Here is a 23,781-nt window from a genome sequence, read left to right as displayed (position 1 = left end):
TTTCTTGGTCTCGTGGGATGGCGAAAGCGACATTTTCCTGACTTTGCGGGGTTAACAGCTCCATTTTATGATCTTCTGAAAAAGGACCGAAAGATTGAATACTCTCCGGAGTTACTGGAAAAATTCGATCAGTTGAGAGAACTTTTAAGTAGTCCTCCCGCGCTTGCTCAACCGGACTTCAGTCTTGATTTTCATTTGTACAGCGATGCATCTGCGGAGTCGTTGGCCGGCTATGTGGCGCAATATCCCCCGGGACAGGATGATCCGGAGGTTATTGCGTATGCGAGTCGGCGAATAAAACCGCATGAGGCCTCGTTGTCAGTGTTCCAGTTGGAATTAGCTGCAGTTCTTTTTCTCTGCGAAAAATTTTCATACTTCATATTAGGTCGTCGGACTACGGTCCACTGTGACAATGCTGCAGTCACGTATGCTTTCAGTTTAAAGAACCTAGATGCTCGAACAACTCGTCTTCTGCTTAAACTGCAACGCTTTGATCTTCAGTTCATTCACATAAAAGGCACGGACAATGAAATCGCAGACCTGTTGAGTCGCTATCCTCCAGAGATTCCTCAGGCAGAAGAGGATCATTTTGTAAATTTCTTGACCGCGGAGGACACGGACTTCTTGAATGTCACGGAACTGAAGCGAGAACAGCGGAAAGATCCGTATTGTAGAAAATTACATACCATTTGGAAGGGTTGTCAAAACAATACTAGGGTACGTGTGGAGAATAGTTTAGTTTATGTCAGAAATTCTCAAAATTCTGTTTGGTTGCTGGTCATTCCTTCCAGCTCAGTGAAAAATATTGTTTCGGCAATTCACAACAAAGGCCATCTTGGAGTGAAGCGATGTTTGTCGTTCGCTAAGGCCATGTTTCATTGGAGAGGTATGCGTGAGACTTTTACAAAGTATATCCAAGAGTGCCTTCTTTGTGCACGAACCAAATACTCCTACAGGGTGATTAGAAAGGAGCCCTGTCATGTTGAGGCGTCTTCTTCTTTTGAGAAACAATGCCTCGACCTGGTCGGGCCTCTTCCTAAGAGCCAAGGATATAAATATATCTTGTCCATCCTGGACGTCTACAGTCGTTTTGTGTGTTTCTTCCCTCTTCGGACGGCACACACAAGAGAGATTGTGGCGGTCCTTGAAAAGAGATATTATTATCAGCTACCATACCCGAAGTATTTGGTGAGTGACCAAGGTCCGCAGTTCTTGTCGCGCTTCTGGAAAGAGTTTTGTCAAAAACACCGGATAAAACATATACTTACCACGCCATACCATCCGGCTTCACATGGCATTATCGAACGCAGACATCGTGACCTTCATCGCATTCTCCGCCTGTATTGCAGTGACAACCAGTCCAAATGGAGTAATTTTCTAAAAGCAGCCCAAGATTTGTGCAATCACTCTTGGTGTGATGCTCTCGGATGTACTCCAGCGGAGCGTTTCTTAACGTATTCAGCATCCAAGAGCTTCAAAGAAAACTTTATTTGGCCCAAAGAGACGGTGCAAGTAAATGGAGACAAGAAATTTGTAGTTTCTGTTCCGGCAGCAGAACCGAAGAAGGAGAGAAAGCTGCGGAAACAGCAAGACATCGTTACAGAAGGTTCTTTGGTGATGGTGAAAACTCACCATATATCGTCAATACCCAAAAAGGTGTTTGCAAAATTTATGCACACATACGTCGGACCTTACCAAGTGGTATCTCTGTCTCGAAATTCAGCGAGATTGCAAACTCTGAAGGGAGAAAACATAGGAGTTCAGAGTTTTGACAATCTGAAACTGTTTCGCTGTTCAGAAGAGAAAAGAAAGGAATTATTAGAAGGATGAAAAAAAAGAAAAAAAGAGAGAAAGAAAACTTAGTTTATAGGTTAAGGTTAGGTTAGGATTGATTAGAATGTATAGTTGTAATTAGAATTGAAAGAAAAAAAAAAAAAGATGTTTTATCTTGTATAGTCTCTAGTAATTTAGTAGTAACGAAAAAAAAAAAAAAAAAAAAACAACTTAAGAAGAACTCATAAGTTCAGATTTTTTTTTTTTCTCCGAAGCTCCCGGAGGATGTTACCTTATGCTCAGCATAATGTAACATGGCCCGATGCTTTTGAACACCTTGTATGTTGGTAGGAAAATTTTAAAATTTATTTAGAATGTTAATAGAAACTTTTATTTTATAGTAGAGCAAACCGTAGGTTGAGAATTTTGCGTAAATTTTGTAAAACAAAGCATTTCAATATATGTTAGATGAAGATTACATGATTATTAATTATATTTTATATATTTTACGTATTTATCCATGAATATATTATTATTTTAGACAAATAAGTGTGTATTTTGGCTTTTTCAATGGTTTTCAGTTCATTTCTATTCATATTTCGGCATAGGGAATCTTCACAAGAAAGCTAAAAATTTTATTTCGTAAAATCTTCATCAAAATTCCAAATTAATAAAGTCAGCCATAATTTCTTCTTGGTGCATCTCTTTGTTTCGAAGTAAAATTATCTGATTGGCTAATCCACAATCACAGCTGCGGCTGAGATTTCGGTTCTCTTTGATCTTCACTCAGAAGCCTATCATCCTATGATTACGTCATCATTATCTTCCAATTGGGGATCATCTTCTCGTAACTCTTTGTCTTACGGCGTCAGCCATTTCAAGAGTCAGACGTGCAGTGTTTAGCGTCTGCGAAAAGGTGGAATAATTTGTAATCACGTGAAAATTGTGTCAAATTCTTCGTTGTGGCGAATATTGGAAGAGATAACTGTACGACGTGTGGTGTTTCAACAAATTGTTAATCCGGAAATAAGACAATTGTGAAGTAATTTCGCATAACATAACGGATACTAGCCTGTAGCTATCCAGTGGTATGGAATGAGCTCCTTAGCAAATTTTGCGTTCTCGGTCCACCAGAGAACCTAAGAGAAGAAAGAGGAGACGGTGGAAGAGAGAGAAAGAATATTGAGTAGTGGTGCAGACCCGAGGAAGAAGAAGTCAAGCCACGCTCGATGGCTTTTCTGGAAAGGTGCTGAAGGAGTTTCCAAAAATTATTTTTGAGACCACGTATCACGAGTTTCCCAGGAAACCTCGGGTGGAAGTTATCAGGACTTTTTTTTTTGTTGTTTAACATATCCGTTTAATCTTGGTGTAAGAAGAGGATGTCAAGTAAGTAAGGAACAGTGAAAGTGAAACTCAGGTATTTGGCTTCAAAATTTTCCTTGTTCTGGCAAACTATCATGAGTGAATATATTTTCTGGTGTTTGTGTAATACTTGTAATATGAAGCACTAAATTCGTAAAGTTTCCCTCAACGCCGCACGCATGTAGATTTAGGCAATGTGACATCGTGTTTTCATTCGATGGGGGGGGAAAGAAGCTAGAATCTCAGCAGAGCGATTGTCGTAATCTCAAGAAAATGTGTGTACCACACACACATTTTCCCCAGTGATGAAAGATGTTTTAGATTCCCCAAAATCTAGAAATTATTCATTTCCGGTAATTCTGCTCAAAATTCAACCTTTATTCATTTTGGCATGTTTTCTTTGGTTTGACGTAGAATGATTATGAATGTTGAAGATGTAAACAAGTGTCAGTTTCACGGCTATTTGTCTAGTGCAAGGGTACATGCATCTTGCGTACCGATAATCGAAAACGTTCATCAATAGGTTAAACCTACGTACTATTTTAGAAAACTGATACCCATCAAGTTAGAAAATGCAATGTGGATAATTACTAGTAAATATTTTTCCTTCTTTTTAAGAAATTGAATATATTCAGAACGACACTAATGCAAAACTAACCACTGCGTCTTCGGTAGAAATGTGGTAGCGAAAACAAAATATAAATGCAAGTTAAGTATGGTGCTTTAGGAAATATATGTGTGATTTTTTTTTTTTAATAAATATATATGCTTGTTTAGGTTAAGTTAGTTTAGTTAGATTAGGGCTTTAGGTTTAAGTTGTGTGAATATATTATATGCATGTCTTGCCTGTGCTAGATTGTCATGTGGGTCCGAGCTGACAAGAGGTCGCGAAGAGCGTAAATCCTCTACGCCGGCCACGAAATCGATGCACAGAAGAGTGTAAGCACCAAGGAATATATGTAAACAAAAGGCAAATTAAGCTAACCACAATCTGTAGGCAGTGAATTTATTATTTTCGGTAGTATTTTGTATTTTCTATTGTACTCTTTTGTTTGTTTTGCGTGTCGATACCATGGAAATGCTCTAGAAGGCAAGAATATTCAATGAATATCAAAGAATGTGAATATTTCGAGAATATAAACAAAAGTAAATAATGTTTTTTGGCTTTGAAAGTATAGAAATCGATTTTATTAAATTTTATTCAGATGGGTATGTCAGTTCAATGTAAATATTTTCCTGTTAACGAATATTTTGTCCTACATTCATGAATATTTTGAAAGAAAATAAAACATACTAGCCGTGAATGCATCTTTCTTTTTGAATACGAAACCTGACTAGCTTGTAATTTTGAGAAATAGTAGAAATATGTAATCGATGTTTTTGGTATGCATGCGAAGCATGATACAAACAAGAGCAGTGTGCAGAATAAGTGTACTGGGGAAATGAAATAGCTGTGAAATTCAGGGAAGAGACTTTCCTTAGTGTGACCGAGTTGAAAACAACCGAATCTGTAGAAATTTCTCATTTTATCAATTTCTATCAAAATCTCAGTTTGGATTTTTTTTTTCTTTAAATTACAAAATTCTGTTTCAAAAGATTTTTTTTTTTTTAATTCAGATAGGACTTTCACAGACAACATCAAGATCTTCTTTGTGCTCAGTGCCAGCTCCACTCGGAGGTCGGTGTCCTGTGTCTGTAGTCGTGGTTCACAGCCTATTTCCGGATGGGATGTGAATGATGAACTGCAGGCCTGGATGTCGGGCTGTGAGTTGAGATGGAAGAGAGTTTGGAAGCTTTATATTTCGGGCCAAATTTGAGTTCTACTTTCCGTAGATGATTGGCTTGGTGATTGTATCAGTGACTGTTGATGACGAGCCCATACGGGCCCAGTAGGTTCGGTGTCACTAGTCAGTGATACATTCAACATAGCATGTAATCTCAAGGAAAGGGAACATCATACAAGAACACACAACAAATTCATTTTATTATTATTTTATTTTTTTTTTTTGTAAAATACTGATAATTCATAACAATATTTTATCTTTACTATTAAATGGTGATATTATAGATTTCAAAACAGCGAGCACATTGTACGGTTCATTTCCATCGAAACTAATTTTTATTTCATCCCCACGTTTATCAACAATATTTGTGCTTTGTGACAATGCAAACGCAACAATAAAATTATTCAATCGTAGCCATATTCTTACAATAAAAATATCATCCTTATAAACAGCTAACAACTAAATATTAAATGTATTGTAAGATATAAATGGCATAGACAATTAATTACAGTTAATTTAATATTTAAACCTCTAGATTTAGTTTGTTGGCCCGTTGACCCGCAGAAATTATTTTAATCTCGACACTTCGAATTTCGTCCGGAGATCTGACAACCATAAGCAACACCTTTTCGTTGTGTTGGTTGAACTATAAGCGAACACGATAAAGCACTATTAGTAATTCTCTGGAACTCTGAGATATATTGTGATATCAACAAAACATTTGCTACAAGTACATATAAATGTAATATTTAAATGACGTCACAGCTCCTTTGCTCGCTATGAGATGCTGATCGAAGACTTAAAGTACAACTACCATGATCAAGAAATAAATTAAAACAAAGGCGTTTTATAAATGAAATAAACTGTTTTCTTACGAAACAGTCACTCAATAAGATATGCTAAACTAGGCGTCTGGGGAGTTAATACAGTCTTAGTTTTGTAATGCTTCACATTGACACTACAGACATTGCAACTTATTTTGTTATTGATATTTTGTGATTTAATTTGCATGTTTTATGTTGAAGAAAAGAATGAAAATTTTAAAAAAAAGAGTATTCATAACATTTGTCAACGAAAAATTTTAAAGCAACAATTTTAACTTATCTCAAAAGATATACATAGTAAATCCGCTTAAAGTGATATCTCTAAAACAAAGAAATAATTCAATATAAAAGGTAAAATTCTCTTATAAGATAAAGTTAAGGAAGAATAATGTTTGTTGAGTTATCAAAAATAAATATATTTAACTGCTAAGAAGGAATATTCTGCCCCGATTCCGAATTGCCATACAAATAATATGAATTACTCTATCTCATACGTACTAGAACCCTCATCAAAATTTCCTGTAGGAAATCTAAGTCTGAAGTTTAGAAACGGATATGTTAATCAACATAGTCTTGCGTAGTTGCTATTCAATACAGCTCTCTTCCTATATATTGTATGTTGCAGTATTGACAACATTATGCAGTTCAACCAAGAGTACAAGGCTATAGGTTTATATGTCGAGGAACATATTTTCTGGAATACTTTCTATAGACGTAGATACTTACTTGATACGGTACGCCTGAAGAGAAACCCGTATGTCCACGTAGTTCGACAAACATCTGGTATAAACGCCCAGAAACACAACCTTCAAAGGAAAAAAGGGATTAGGAATAGGAAAGGGAACATCTTAACATATCAATGCTACATGATATAACACCTATAACTCCTAATGTATAATGATATAACTTATAACACCTAATATATATTTAGCTTGTTCTTCTTATCTTATTGAGTGAGTTCTTAAATGCTTACCTTATTGTTGAAGTATCCATACGATTGAGGAGACATTTGACGCCATAGTACAATCTTGTTTTCCGTTTCTAATAACTTCTGTGTAAGTAGTGTTTATTTTTATTTGAATTTGTATATGTGGTAGATATTGTACTTAATAAACCTTGAAAATATAAAATTGTACAGTATTATGAACTTACTCATCAGATTATTTCATGGTTTTCTTTAGCGTTCTCCTAGTTAATACTAAGTTCGTCACGGTATATCTTAAAATTCCGTGCGATGTCAGAATTAACGCCTTCCTTTTACCCTTGTTCATTCAAGAACCCGAGCATCGCGTTCCAATGCATAATACAAACAAATCCTAATTGTAGATGTCGTGTTGGCCTTTGTTCATTAGCTGTCGTAGAGAATTGTGCCTCATGATATGCTTTGCCGTTAAATAACAACGTCAGTTAACATCTGTAATAAGAGTACCCATTAAAGAATAATGTCAGTTAACATCTGTAACATGCTACATGATAGAACGCTGCAGACCTTATGACGACGGTGAATGGGGGAGACGCACAACATAACCTACACGCACGCAAATGGAGAGAGAGAGAGATAAGAACCATTCGTGTAAGTGAGGAAGAGGCTACACCCTTTTACTATTATTTTTAATAAGTAACAGGAAAATGACATAAAATTTATGAGGGATGACACACAAATTTAACAATGTTCCTTTTTCCGAATTTAAATGTTTATTTTATGATTTTACTATAAATATTCTTTTGTTATTTCTTTTGAAAATATTTGAATGCTTATTCTTATCATGAGTGTAATTTTAACCCAAGTATTCCATATTTGCAGTGCCATGTCAATTACCGTCTACAGATCACGGAATATATAAGCTTAATGATAAAGAGGCACCAGAAGTTATTAAGAATGGAGAAGTTATTAATTTCAGCTGTGAGACTGGCTACAATGTTCAAGGAACTTCCAACTTACGATGCTGGCATGGAGAATGGGACGTCACTCAATTTCCTGAATGCACACCAAGTAATCCTTACTTTATTGATAATATAATGCATGATTATAATTTAGGAATATCTACATCTATCAACATATCTATGTGAGTGTTACGTAGTATTCTTCCAGGACACGAAATTGGTGATACTTTAAATATGGTATTATTTCATTTCCATAATGATGTATGCACTACTGTAAAAATTCATTTTCTAGACTTTTGGTAATTATTTTCTAGTTGAAATCCGTATCAATATGATACATGATGATCCTTATTTGTCATTCGATTTTTAATGCTGTTGAGTTTCACTAAATCTCAACTGAAAAAGAATAGATGGTGTAGCTAATCATGGAACTTCTTTCACTGTATCTGCTAGAAAAATAGACGCGTATATATTGTGCTTAAATGTGATTTCGAGAACAGTTTTGAAATCACTCAGCAGATTAAAAGAAACATACGATAATAGTGAAATTTGTCACCACATCTCTCTCTCTTTTTCAGGCTGAATTTTCAAGAATTGATTTTACCTACTATATTTCAGTGGTTTCGCGTGGTTTTCTAATTATAGAGAGTTTAATTTTGATTATTAAATAACAAGTAAAATCAAGATTGTTCATATAGGCCCTAAATATTGTGAAAACACGAAATAAATATTGTTTACTTTATTTCTTGTAGACCAACTCAATTCTCCAGTTTGTCCGTTTCTGGGAAAATATTTTAAAGGTCCATAGTTCTTAAATACTGAATTAAGCTAACGCATTTCCTTTTTTGTTACCTGAATTTGAGTAAATAGTCCCGTTCACTTTAAAACATGAAATCAATATATCGATGTAATTATTCTTTAAACAAGAAAACGAATATTCTGGAAAATTTTCCCAATACTGCAGAATTGTTTTTCCTTTTAAGAAGACTCACAAAGAAGTGTTAAGCAATTTTTCTACTGAGCAGTTATCACCATTGTCTATCACTGCACCAGAGGACATTCTTTACACCAGTTGCTCTCACTTCTGCCTCTCAAGTCCATGACTTTCCAACTCACATACACTGTGAAACTTGGCACCATGGAAATAATTGCAACAAATATAACATACATCATCATAAATGCATTAAAAATATATCAGAAACAAAAACCATGCTCCTGAAAGTTAACAGAAAACATTCCCTGATTTTCATGAATGCGAAACAAAAGCTTTCCTATAACTACAAATTCACATTCAAAGATGACCTTGAGAAACTGTTGTTTTGTTTCAAGTGACCAAGCGAGGAGTACTCATACAGTTACTGAAATTGACGGTCCGAACAACTTTGCCCATAACAAGTGCTACAACTTATTTTGTTACTTCGAAGTAATGAAATTTTACGTGAAGAGATTTCAAATAATAAAATCACGAATAATACATTATTCTTAACACTTCAGGGGAAGCGACGCTACGCCCGTGGACCAATCATACCAATAATGGTCCCAATCCAGATTATATAATGAAAGAATCTATATTTTTAAGACCTGTAAGGTAAAAAAGACAAAAAGACGGATGATTAATGGTAGTGAACACTTATGAAATAATTGATGGAGTGGGAATGCGGGAGGAAACGGGAAAACTCCGAAAAACTCATGGATACGCACCACAAATGTAATAAAAGTGAATGTCCGTTTGTGAGTTTAATCATCACGCATAATTATTACTTGTATATCATGGCTATATGTGGCATGATAACTTGTTATCTCTCCACCATGCAAGGTGACAAGTCTGAAAATTCAAGGTTTAGGAGAAAGTGAAGAATGACAAATTTAGCTATTACCCAGTGGCGGATCTTGAGGAAATTACATCGGTAAAAAAAAATAATAATAATAATAACTATACAGCTATAAGCTGAAGGAAGAAAGTACCAAATATTTCTTTTTGAACTGTTCAGCGCAAAGGCATATAAATGGATACGGAAAAAGGAAATCTTTCAGTTTAACGTTCCAAGAGGCCAAAGGAGATAGATGATTAAAACAATTGAATGATAAGGAAGAATCGGTGGAATGAAAGTGTGGGAGGAAACGGGAGTACTCCGAAAAAATCTAAGGACACGGTGTTGTCCACCACAACTTTACTTGGCCAGAGATCGAACCAGAGACCCCACGCTCCAGAGGTAAGCGCTCTACCCTTGATCCATAGTGCCTCGGATTCGGATATACATGCACCATAACCTTGTGAACGAACTCAATTCATGAAACCTTGCTTCTCCACCAGCTTGACATACAGGTAAAAATTTTAACATGTGAGGGTTTTTTGATGCACCTGTTCTCGTTTTCGGTAAAATTTAACGTTTGTTTTCAGCACCGAGTGTGTATGAGACATGAATAATATATAGTTTTAAGTGTACAATCCGAAATACTGTAATTCGTTCAATATTCTCTAGAGGGAATCAAATCCGGGAGCCAGTCTTCAAAAGACACGCGCGTTAGCTAATAAACCTATTGGGAAGGATTTTAATACACAGAAACCAAATATGCTATTTACATGCACTAATTTTCTAAATTACCCCTGCAGGTACACACTTATTTGGGGTTTGTAGGACCCCAATCATATTTCTCTAAATTATGGGGTTTCTTTTTATGTAATGAACTCATACATTTTTACACAATATCTATCAACAATGCTTCAACATTTTACTGAAAATAGTATTTCTAATGCCATTCTTGTAATTACTGTATTATTTTGAAAAAAATAGGCAAATTTATAAAATAATTCTTCCTTTAAAATACATACTGGGGTCTGTGGGACCCCAACAGCAATAAATGTTACCTTTCTGACAATTATGAAACTAAACTTTGTGATACTTTGTTGTAAGTAGTATATGTAAACAGAACATTTTAGACACTACTAGAGTTTCGAAACTGCAACATGATTCTATTTACATCTCATACAGAGAACTGTTCGGTGCTCATCACATATTGGGGCTCCACAATTTTCACAAACCATTTTTGTCTTCCTGTCCTTTGATCTGAGGCAAAGTGAACATCGTTGTTTTCTGTCCAGTGATGCTGATCTTCGCATTTCGGGTTAAATACCAAGTATATCTTGGATGGATGCACCTAGGTTTCTTCGTAATGTAAGAATCTGCAACCTTCTTGCCAGGAAGGGTTCATTGAGAGAGAATGACAATTCTTTCAAAAAGTTCCGGCGAGACATCTTTGTTTGAGTATTTAGATAGTGTAGCACTCTCGCATTCACAGAAGACTGATCCATTATCCCGAAGAAGAACCTCATAGGCCAGCGCAGCGGTTTGTTTTTCGTGCACAAGAATATGCATGGCACAACTGGTCAAATGTGTCAGTACCTCCTTTTGTTGAGTTCTACATAAGTATTATTTCGGGCTTTCCTGTCTCCCTATCTACGGCGTTATCATAATGCATTGTTGACAACAGAACAACCACCTTATTTTTTTCGGAGTGTAAGAAAATGATTTTATTATCATCAAATGCGAATTTTGAACTTCCTATGTCTTTACTCTGAAGAAAGGAAGGGGGAATTTCCCGTTTATTTTTTCGAAGAGTACCTAGAGATGAGACCCAGTTATCACATGTAACGTTTCTGTTCGTGTGATGTATCGGTTCAGTCAACTTCTTTATATAGTATGACGGAACAGGTTCATTGTTTGTTTCAACCTTACCTACATACGGAATAGCATTTAGCATGTAGAAAGTCTCATTGAGCATCACTGTCTTTAGTCCGTACTTATCAGGCTTGGACCACCTGTAAACTTTAAAAGCACAGCGCCCTCTGAAGCCAAGTAGTTGTTCGTCGACAGTGCAATATTCGAATGGTGTATACACTTCTTTGCAATTATTGACGAATTTATCCTAAATATCTCTGATAGCAGCCAAATTATTATTAGATTTCCTGGTTTCCCGTGTCGTCTTATTGTCAAAGCGAAGGCATGTTAAAAGAAACTTGAAACGTGGAAGTGGCATGGTGCACCTGTAAAGCCCATTGCCGTATTTTGCTGACCACAGTTCTTCCAGGTTTGTAAAGGAACTTTTTTGCATTCCGGAAAAGAATAATAATCCTAATAAAGCTAAAATTTCTGTGTTGTCTGTCTTTACATGGTAGGACTGTTCAGACAAATGTAGTCTCTTCCGTTCAATTTCTTCGTTGATGTATCGAACTATGCTACTCACAATATCTTCGTCGAACAAAACCTCCCATGCCTCACGAGGAGTGGTAACGTTTTTTGCCTTTCGTTTTGGTCCAGGAACATGAACAACACAATTTCTCGCGGGTCTTCTCCCACGTCTTTCAGGCGCGTCGCTTTTCCACTGATAACCATTTTCCCTACGATATTGACACAAACATTTTCGTCACTTGCACCGCCTTCCATAGGTTCGTCACTGATTTTACTTTCAGTATCACTATGAGACACGACAGTCAGGATCTGCATCTGAATCGTCTCCAAACATATTTTCCATTATCATCTTCGCTCTCCAATAATGCATGTCGTATAAATTCCAAATCCATTTTATCAAACTGTTTTTTTTTTTTTTAATCACTCACTTAAAGTTCACACTGGGTTATGCTGGACCCCAATCAACGCAAGAGCGAAAATAACGTCTATTTCCAACAATGAGTCTCACTAAACTGGCTAGACTGCTATTACTCCGCATAGACAGTGTTGCAAACTTAATTTACATTGATAGCCCAAACTGCAAAAATAAATAGAATTGTTATAGTATTAAAATGAATAATCTTATGCCTTGGAGTCCCACAGACCCCAGTATGTACGTGCAGGGTTACCCTCGAAATAAGAGAAGCGGGAAATTGTATTATTGTTACCGTGTTTCTTCAATTATTATTACAGAATCAAAAATTGAGCCTCCTCGTAAATATATGGATACCATACGCGCCGTTAGCGCGGGAGACCGGGGTTGGATTCCCGGCTGGAACTCGTGTGGTTTGGATTCTACCTTAAGCTGTAGGTCCACGGCTTTTACACTTCACTGTTGAAAGAGATACTTAACTCAAATTAAATCAAATCATAAATAAGCAAGAACTTTCTAATATGATAACTTTTTGCTTCACAGAATACGAATGTGTCATTTAATTGAACAAATTCATTTTGTAGGAAAGACAGAGAGAAAGGGTATAAAATAAACTATTATCCATGGTAACACGCGATAGTATTTGCTAATTTTTAAATAATTCTAATCCTGAAGTCACTAAAGGCTCAACTTTAATAAATGATATTAGAGACAACACTTTTTCGTTAATGCAATATGTGCGAAACGTTAAAAAGGATGCGTATGTTTCAGGAGACCTCAAACTTTTCGTTTCAGAGTCAAAAATCACGTTTATATTATCGCGAATTTTTGCGAAATTCGTAAATGCGACTGAAAACGAAAAAGTGGAATTCTTAATTATTGCTAATAATTTCCAATATTATTTAACTTAAAGAATCTTGCATTTACGAAAAAGCTCTGAGAGTTATTTGATCCAGAAATTATTTCACTGCATAAAGGTGTAGACATCAACAAAACTGGACTGTTGTTTAAATGCTTGACTGTGTTTTCTGGTGAAAATGTTCATAATCTGTTGGTTGGTTATTGTGAATTTAAAAGTAAGGTTATTGAAGTTCTCAACAATGAAGATAAGGAAGTTGACATTGTGTCATTGTTAAACAGTTTAAAAGTTAACCACAGGTCTTTTGCTGTCAGCTCGTTACGTTCAATATGGTTGCCAGTCTCGAGTGTTGATGCCGAGAGATTTTTTCCAAGTATAATATGATTGTTACTGACAGGAGAACAAACTTAAAAGAAGAATTGGTAATGTCTTGCTGCATGTTGTCCTTTAACTTGGGATGACGTTAGAGGAAGTGTTTAAATTTTTGCTTTAATTTCTATATTTGAATGAATGCATTAGTTAGAATGTGCACCTAAACAATATATATATATATATATATATATATATATATATATATATATATATATATATATATATATATATATATATATATATATATATATATATATATATATATATATATATATATATATATATATATATATATATATATATATATATATTCATTTTTGTATTAGATAAACACCTTACTACCAAAAATATACTGTTTACAAGATCCATATTTTTTTTAAGTGCTACATTTTAAAAAAAAATGTGACGTAAATGCAAACATTGTGATAATTAATGCTACAAAATATCAAAATTGTCGCGAAAAAGTTGTCTCTAGATATTATGCTTACAGTAATCATAGAGAAACTATGTTAGAAACAGATAAGCGTTCGTTTTACCACAACTTAGTACGAAAACATCAATAAACAGTTGGGGGCGCGGTGGCTCAGTGGTAGAGTTTTCACCTCCGGTGCTTGGGATCCCTGGTTCGATCCCAGCTTGCGCCGTGTGGACTTTGTGGCGGACAAACATCTTGCTCGTGGGTTTTCTCGGGGTTCTCCCATTTCCTCCCACTTTCTTCATTCCACCACTTCATTCATTTCTCATCATCACAGTCTCCTTTAGCCTAACCGGCACAACCGTGGGACGTAAAACTTAGATATTTCATTTCATTTTTTCAATAAACAGTTACACAAAGGAAATTGTACTATAGCTTGACAAGTTACAAACTTCGTTTCCTCTAGATATACTTTCATATCAACGGAGAGGAAGTTTCTCCCTAAGTTCTATGATAGTACGTTTCCAGAGTCGTCATCGAGAGTGATATCGTACTAGATGGTTTAGAAAATGTGGAATATTCGAAGTTGAATTAGTGCTAAACGCTCGAATAGGTTACAAACAAAGTCTACTTCAGATTGAGTTGTTCAACACACATGTTAGTGACCTTGCAGTTTTTAATACTTGCGGATTTCCTAAAGCAGTTACAAGAGACGAAAAACTTGATTCCATAGTCTGGCAGTCCATGGCCCATACTCAGGGGCGTCGGAACCGGGGGGGCAGCTGCCCCCCTGAAATTTTCATGGAGGGCAAAATACTCGTTTTGCCCCTCCACTTTGAGATTAATAACATAAGATAAAAGTGATTATATGAACTAAATTTTGTTTCTTGATGGTATTGTTAAAGCATTCTCCATTCCAGATTCATTTTTCTCTTTGAGACATGAGAACGGGCAATTTTTCTCACCCCACAGTAGACAGAAAGATTTAGGAAAAAGAATTGAAAATTCTCTTTCTTTCCATTGGTGTACATTCTGAAAACACTGTAAATTCTTTAACAATTGTTGTTTAAGTAAGTTTGAGTTTGCAATATGAAACTAGTCGTTGAGCGAGATTTTAAAGTTTAAAAAGGATAATAGTTTAAATGTCTAATAGGACGTTTAAATATATTTTCCATAAATTTAAAATATTCTTACAAACAATATGCAGAGTGCAGTAAGTTTTATAGTGAGGAAAAATGTATCCCTTGTGAGTACTAACGAATGACAGTATTTAAGACGTTCTTGCTTGAAGAGGGGACACGTTCATAAACGTCAGCAAGGACACTTCCAACAGGGATGTATGCAGGGATGGGTCCTGGGGGCCCGGACCTCCCCAAAATCCCAACTCTTCTGTATATTGAACTAAAAGAAACAAAAGGTGGGAATCAGAAATTTCCATTGCATACGTATATACAGTACAGATGGTTTTAAAAGAATATCGTAATATTTAGGAATATACAGTATAGTATAGCACTACTTATTCGTAGTTGAGTTAGTGCAGTAACCGCGCTGGTGTAATAATACTGTTTGTTTTGGTGTTCCTCTTTCATGGATTTTGTTTTCTGCATGTTTCTGTGCCTTTTTTTATGCAAATGCGGTATAATGTTTTGAAGCACAGAGTGTCCTGTATCTGACAATTAATTTATTTTCTTCATATTACCCCAGGGGCAAAATTGGATCTGAGAAGGTAAGGGACGGTAAGTAGCGGCATGACGTCACGCCGTCCCTTGTCTATCTTCTCCCATTACAATTTTTTTAGGAACTGGGGGGACGCCGTACATATTTTTGGAGGTGGGGAGACACCGTTCCCCCTCACTTTTACCCCTGAAAAGATACACTAAATGAACAACATTAAAAAAAAAATGTGACAGCTCTTCTAAATTTTAAAACGGGGTAGAAACTTTTTTTTATGTTTAATTTCTTGGATTTAAAAACAAAATATAGGTACCAGTATTTCTCTAGTTTTCTGTTTGCTGTGAACCCAATGATTTGTGATTATAGAATATTGTAAGCATTATTATTATTAGCTTACCAGCCCTACAAAGTCAATAACGAGCAGCCTTACCGCAGTGGTAGCGTTACGGCTCCACATTCGGGAGGCCCGAGGTTCGATCCCCGAGGCTAGCTATCGTGACAGGTTATTTCACGGTTTCCCTCAGGCAAATGCTGGGATGGTACGTTCTTTACGGGCCGTCACTTCCTCTTCTAATTACTTCTTCCTTTCCTTCCTCTGTTCCTTTTGCCGTGTTGTGTGCACACCAAGGGAAGTTATCTCTTAGTCACGTGAAGAGCTAACTTGCTGAAGGGTCCATAAGAATTCAAATCCTATCCCATCCACAAAGTCAATGGTCTAATTACTAGTTGGCGCAGTTTTCAGCGCACAATTATTATTTACAGAGTTGAAATTTTGGTTCACGTGATTTTTTGTATTTGGATTTCTTTATGTTTGTCTTTGGATTTGTATTGTTTTACCAGCACAACAGAAAGCAAAATGAACACTGATTAAGTTCTCGGAAGGAGCACTCAGTTTACGCATTAACGATCGCTTGAATCCCCTAACTACCCTAATCACATAACGTTCAGTTAGGCCATGTAGGAGAGAGAGTGCTGAAGCCTGTAAATCAGTCTGACATTGAAATAAAAGAGTTAACTTTGCGTTACTAAATCGGTTGCTGTTTATGTAGGGACGCATGTGTTCCTTACTTTATTTCTTACTTTATTCCTTACTTTATTTCTAACCGAAAAAGAACCCTTCTTGACACATAGTTAACATCATCAACAAAGAAAGTACCGGTATCGAAAAATACAAGTCTTCCTGGTGTTTATGGAAAAAGTTCATCAACAACCAGTACCAGCATTGGTACAGAAAGTTCACAACAAAATATATCTCAGAGTTCTCTCCAGTGTGCCTGACTTGTAGTATCGGATCCCACAAGCACCTTCAAGCAGCAAATTGAGCAAAGCGTCAGGCAATTGGCGACAAATTCCCCCAACACTCCCATATAGGACTTGTCTAAAGAATTGCCTGAAGATCTTGTATAACCGATCAAGGGAAAAAGTTCGAAATTCCTATTTTAGAAAATAAAACTCAGCCGACTAAGGATTTTAATTTTCCACGAACTGTACGCCGATCTTGTCGCGAGGAATGGTTTCATTCATTCCCTGGTTACATTATGATAGTCAGAAATTATGTTTTATGTTTTGATTGTATAAGGCATATCATTTGACAGGTAAAATGCTGATACAAGGAGCTGAATTAGCTTTTCTCGCCATAGGGTTCAAGAACTGGAAAAAGATCACAGACAAATTCAAGAGCACATTAGAAAAGTGGACTCCATTGTCCGTTCAATGTCCGTATGGGCATTACCAACACAGTTAAAAATATGTATATAAAATGATAAAAATTGTAGTTACAAACAGGCATTTTTTGTAAATAGAACAATTTTTACTATTTTATATGTTTTTAATTGTGATTTAAATGGTTGAAAATGTTTGCACCATACCAAAATCCAGCACAAAACTGGCACTGGATTTATTCATCTTAAAGATGTAAACCAAGATGCTTCTTGTAGATGGAAATTTTACCATCACGAAACTGTCTATAGCTACATTATTATTATTATTATTATTATTATTATTATTATTATTATTATTATTATTATTATTATTATTATTATTGTCCAACTATGTTACATTACGAACATATATTCGTATTATCTTACCTATGTCACATTCCCGCGTCTATTTTGAAGACGATAGTTCAAATTCACTTTGCCCTCCAGCTGAAAAATACTTCCGACGCCACTGTCCATACTAAACATTTTTGTCAGTAAAACTCCCTGAAAAAAAAAGAATACATCTTGATTCAATATATCGAAAATACTTCAAGAGTCGAATACTTTTAAATAAGTGAATGTTTAAATCAACAACAGTAGATAACCATTAATATTTAAATTTATGGCTGTTTGACATGGTATCGTTTTTGTTGTTTGTCGAAATTAGCGTTCCTTTTCAGCACCGAGGCTATATGAGATGCTCTGTACCGGGACCCCGTTCACCAAAGGCGTGTGCGCAAGTCACTACACAAGCCAGAACTATGTAGTATCGTTTAGTCAGCTTTAATGTTTAAATCATTGGTGAGACTCTTGGTGGTGACTGCAGTCTTTTTAACCAATAGCTTACAGTAGTTGTAGAACGTTCATCTCTTAGGGCACAGTGTCTAGTTCGATCCCAGATCGCGCCTAGTAAACTTTCTGATGACCAAACACCGTGTAAATCGGTTTTCTCGGGGTTTTCCCTTTGTTCTCGCTTTCTTAATTCCACTATTCCGTTCATTATCTTCTTCCTTAGCCTTGGAACATAATTGGGGGACGTAAACTCAAATAAATAAAATAGCATAGCCTTTAAAATTTTAGGTGAGCACTCCCTATTCATTAATATTCACGGAATTGTGTGGGATCCGAATTAGATGTGCCACGGCAGGGATTAAAAAAAAAGATGAAAAGAAACATGAACAATGACTAATATTTAGGGTCTAATCCTAAATATGACTTTTATCTTCCTAGACAATAAAGAATTATTATTCATATGAAATGAAGATTTTTTTTAAAATTAATGTTCCGTTGTTATGCCCATCAAGCTAAAGGAGATAGCCTAAATTATTAATGAAGGTGAATGAGTATGGAATAATTCTTGAAATGAGAATATGGGAGGAAACGGAAGAACCCCGAGAAAGTCCATGGGCAATATTATCTATCACAAACTGAATGGCCTGGGAACGAACTAGGGATCTTTTGTACCAGAGGTGAACGCTCTTCTACTCATCGTGCCTTCCTAATTAATATGTATAGTGATGTAATTGTATTTTATCATCAGTAAATTTACTGACATCGTTGCATACGCGAAAGAAAAAATTCTGCATTAGTATTATGTATAATTCATTAGTATTATTTTTACAACAAATACTCCTCAAGAAATGTAGTCATGCCTTGTATCAAATCTGTTGTATATAAATCTTGACTTCGGAATAGAACTTCTCACAGGAATCAGTAATTCTTGATGCAATCGGAATTGTCTTGGCCTGAATCTAAGAAAAATTCAAATAGGATCTCGGTACATTTATCATCACTCGAATCTTGTAGGTCAGTATGTAAGTGGTTTCTTCGAAACTAAACATCATGATTTTTTCTTACATAGATTTACATACCTGACAAGTAAAGAGTGCCAAATGCTTTCTCCAAGGTGGCGATGTTAGACGTTATTGCTATTGTGATACCTTAATGCAGTAATGGGAGAAATATTCTCCGACAATTGCAAGGATTGAACGGAGCTTTCTAACTTGCTAAGTTGTAGTAAGCGTTATTTAAACATTTCTTAGAAAAAAGTCTATTATTTAACATTGTGTATCTATCTAAAAACTTATATTTTGCTTGCATTTTGCAGCACCATGTGAATTGCCAATGATTACCAATGGTCAATATTTATCGGGCTACAGAATGGGTCTTACCATTGCTCATGGATCGTCAGTGCAGTTTCAATGTGATGAGAATTATACGAAGAGCACAAACCAACCGATTGAATGCATTCTTGGAGAATTGAAACCACGAATTCCAGCGTGCCGGAATCCTCAAATGACTCAATTAATATCTCCCAATAAAGGTAATTATTATAAATGATATACATTACAAATCATATTCATATATACAGTGATACAAATAAATAAATAAATAACTTGTTAATGCTTCCACAAAGTAGTTCAGCCATAACTTGACATTATACAATTCTTCTTCATCACTTATATATGTAGTGTATTTAGTATCCTGCCAATATGAATTATATTAACTGATCACTCAAAAAAAAACTAAATCAATGTTTGCAAAAACTGTGTGTCACATTATTATGAAACTGAGTTGTAAATAGATTTTGAGTTATTACTTCGAAATGATACAGAACTTCTGAGATATGGGGATGTATATACACTGGTCGTTATAAATTAAGCAACAAATGGATACTCAGGTGTATAAGAAAAATAAACACATGCTGGTGAACAAAATCTTATTGAAATTAAAGAAGAGCCTATTTTGCGCCATACAGTAAGGAAACTACCAAATGAAAGTACACTCGTGGGAAAAATGATGTTGGACGTAGGTAACACTGAAACTGGGAAACACTGAAGCCGCAAAAGGATCATTTGCTGACACTAATAAGGGAAATGATCACCGTGTATAGCAACACAGGAGTCACAACGTCGTCTTATGTTGGTAATAAGTGTTTATACCAGCTCATTTGGTATCTGGGTCCATCGTTGACGGAGAGCCCGTTGAGGATCTTGGAGAATTCGTGGAGGGAGTACAAGGCTTGCAGTTCTTGTGCAACGCGGGAGAACATACAGATCAGTACGTCCTCCAAGCGAGATGCCACTCCACAAAGCACACCTGCATCACTGTATTTATTCCTTTCAAAATTATTGGATGGATGGTAACTGGTTTCTGTTTCTCGCTAGACCAATCGACGTCGAGAGTCACTGTCCAAAGAAAATCTAGACTCATCAGTAAAGAAAACTGACTGCAATTGCTCCTAGGTAAAATTCACATGCACTCTAGCCCGATTTAATCGCTGCCTCTTGTGACATCGGGTAAGGAGTGTACACACTGGTCTTCTGTTATACAACCCATCTTCGTGACGTCGCCTACGTACTGTACCTGTACTCGTTAATAGAGGACGTTCAGTGGCAGCAACAGCTTCCACACTCACTTGATTTTCTGTTGCAGCCCTGTTTCTTCGACTTGTCAAACGGATATATCGATCATTCCTGACCGATGTCACACGCGGTCGACCGCCACTGTAAATTCTCGAAGCATTTTGTGTTCTCTGGAAGTTCCTCCATTATCTGCTGATCACTGCTTGATCGACATTGAGCCACCGGTCCACGTCAGCCTGACTTTGGCCTGCTTCTAATCTATCGATGGCACGCCATCGTAATTCATCCGACAAATGATGCCCCGTCGCCTGTTTCACTCCAATAGACTTGCCCCTGCACTCTACACACTGTCAGCCAACAAGTCCGTGAATCCATGTCGTCTTCACCCGTACCTAGTTCTTTACGAAGTCATGTGAGGGCAACATAGTTGCGAGTTCTTCCGCATAATCTTTCCCCGATCATTCCCCTCAATGCTCGTAGTAATATGATATCCATTTTCTCAGCATTTCTCCACCCCACCACCCCCGTCATTTCTTTTGTATTCCACATTTTGTCTTTGTTGCTTAATTTATGACGGCCAGTGTATATAACTAATTGGCTGAAAAACATTTCAAATGTGAGTTTCCAATATTCTAAAATGGACTGAATGAACAGATAAAATTTATGCACTCGTCGATTTAATTATGATTCGATTTTAAAGCATTTTGTTTATTATTAGAAAATAATAATAAATAAATTTCATCTTTTTAAAAATTAATGAGAAAAATCATCTCAAATAGTGTACGTAAGAGATATTTTAAGTCACTGCCTTCATCTTTACATCTAAATGTTGCTAAACATAATTCATCCAACGTCTCTTTGCAGTTGCACTGACTAATATATCAACAGGTAAGAAACAATTGTTTACATTTGAAATTATACTTTAAATGTAACTGTTTGTTGAATCTGAAAATAAATATTTCGATACGAGTACATCTGTTAGTAAATTTGCATATATAGAAAACTTGTATGTCTTCTCTAACACTCTTCAAATCTAGATGTATGTGTTAGTAGAGATGCAAAAAGCCGGCCTTTTTCGAATGGAAGTTTTTTATATATAAAAAAGATGGATTTTGGGGGGAAAAGGAAATTTTCGCTTTGTTAGCCTTTTGTGACTTTCTTATTCAAGTTTCAACTTTGTTTTCCTGTAGTGAATTCTACAGTTTTTTTAAGTGCCTTTACAACTTTCACTACTTGTGAATCCAATGATCCGTCAGGGGTTGGCTATTTGGTTTTCAAACTGGCAGTCCCTTGGGTGCCAGAAAGAGTAAGTTATGCAATCCAACATATTCATGCTGTCAGTTTGGTTGCTTAAGCACGTAATCCAATGCCTGTAAATTTTACATCTTGCCGGGTGTGTTTTATATGTTGCGAAATTCAAACTGGCAGACAAGAGAAAGGTATCATAATCCGAGAAACGGATGTAATATCTTTCTGTTTTGGATAAAAATTTCGCTTAGATTTTGTTGCCCGTTGGGAAACACTATTGTAAGCTTCAGATATTTTATTAGAACCTAGAATAACATAGGTTCAGTTTACAAATTTAAAGAATTAATGACAGTTTTGGTATGATAAGTTAAAGGTGTTAAGACTTCATTATTCACCACTCGAATTTCAAATACCTCTACAAATGCTCTAGATATGAGCGGCTCGGGTGAACATAATAGGAAGTACCACTTCCGGTAAAATTGAATTCGGTTGGGATGGGATTGAATCAGAACAGTATTTGGATAGTGTAATTTCAGAAATATATCTGCAAATGGCAAGGAAAGTTTGTTTGGTGTGTGTTATTGCATTGAATTGCATAGGAATGTTGAACCTTCTTTCTCGCTTTACTCGAAAGTTAGAAAATGTGAAGTACCATAATGTTATATCGAGCCGCTCCTATGCAGATAGAGAAATTTGGTCTGTATAATACCTTTCATTATATGTGTCTTTAACATGTTGCAACAATTGTAAATATAAATTGCCACTGAATTTAACTACTAGATTTTCAGAACAATTATTGCTAACACTACTAAAATATTACTAAAAAATTTTTGTCATTGGAAATCACTCTTTAATTTTGAGTCATCGAAAATCACTCGCTCTGCAAAGAAATCATTGAAATTACAAAATGCACTGTGGTTCTTTCTTTTGCAGTTCTTTCTTTTCGATCGAGTAACCTATTTTTCTTTGATTCTCGAATATTTCGTGGTTTCTTTCCTTCAGAATACAGTAATTGAAAGTTATTTCGTGCTGTAATGGGAAAAAGGCAGAATCTTCAAAAATAAAAAAAAAAAATCCAAAATTTTCCAGGCAATAAAGCCGTGGAAAACACTTTTTTTTTTACCGAGTCCTTGCATCTCTGCGGGTTATTTTCAGCCTCAAACATATTTGAGACAATATCTAGTTTCGTGATTTCATGCTTCATATTAGCTGCGCTCCATATTTTGCTATAAGTGCTGGTTCAACTTTGCAAATGCTAAACTTGTTTTCCTTACTTAGCATAGGTTCTACAGGAAAGACATATGCAGTCTACAACTTCAGACTATCAGGATAAACTTTTCCAATACTCTTCCTAGTTACTTTATAGCGTAATAGAGTCCAGTGCAGATTGTAAAAAGAAAGGAACGATAGATATGTAGCCCTATATATTGTGTATATGTTTTTTAAAAAAATGAATTTAAATTGGAATGATACGTAAACTTTGTTGTGCTCAACCATCTATATTTGACCCTCTACATAACAAGCATATTTCTAATTTTTCGGTTCGGGCTAAAAGCCAATCTAAATAAGATATTTCCACATAAATTATAGAATTATTATTAAACAAAGAAAAATAATAAATATTGAAAATATTTAAAATATTAAATGCATTTTAAATGATTAGGTTTGAAATCATTCTTCGACTCTTGCTTTATCTGTTCGTAGAATAATATCACATCTGGCATAAGCATAAGCAATTGATATACATGAATATGTTAAATGAAGTATCTATATGTAAATTCATAATATGGGTTCAAAAATAAGCAAAGAATATAAAAAGTAAAAGCAAAGAAATGAACTAAATATATACAAAATACTTGACGATTTAGATCTTTCCGACAACACATTAAAACCGAAATCCTTTAAGTTCACTTCTAAAT

At 35.6% G+C, this 23,781-nt stretch overlaps 1 protein-coding gene across 5 annotated transcripts in view; it reads left to right on the top strand.

Annotated features, from left to right (window-relative positions):
* Hasp (Hig-anchoring scaffold protein) overlaps positions 1-23,781 on the top strand; it is an 819,228-nt gene that overhangs the window by 754,068 nt on the left and 41,379 nt on the right. For 4 of the 5 annotated variants that reach the window (XM_081743356.1, XM_081743332.1, XM_081743323.1 and 1 more), the window contains 3 exons: positions 7,548-7,736; positions 19,357-19,572; positions 21,479-21,502. In XM_081743356.1, the coding sequence (XP_081599482.1) occupies positions 7,548-7,736; positions 19,357-19,572; positions 21,479-21,502 (429 nt within the window). The remainder of the gene's footprint in view (positions 1-7,547; positions 7,737-19,356; positions 19,573-21,478; positions 21,503-23,781) is intronic. The other variant, XM_081743348.1, reaches the window with a different exon arrangement.

The sequence above is a fragment of the Thermobia domestica genome, chromosome 2, assembly GCF_964235325.1.
Source record: "Thermobia domestica chromosome 2, izTheDome1.hap1.1, whole genome shotgun sequence".
Taxonomy (NCBI): Eukaryota; Metazoa; Arthropoda; class Insecta; order Zygentoma; family Lepismatidae; genus Thermobia; species Thermobia domestica.
The sequence above is the reverse complement of the archived record's forward strand: the minus strand, read 5'-3'. Positions and strand labels throughout refer to the sequence as shown.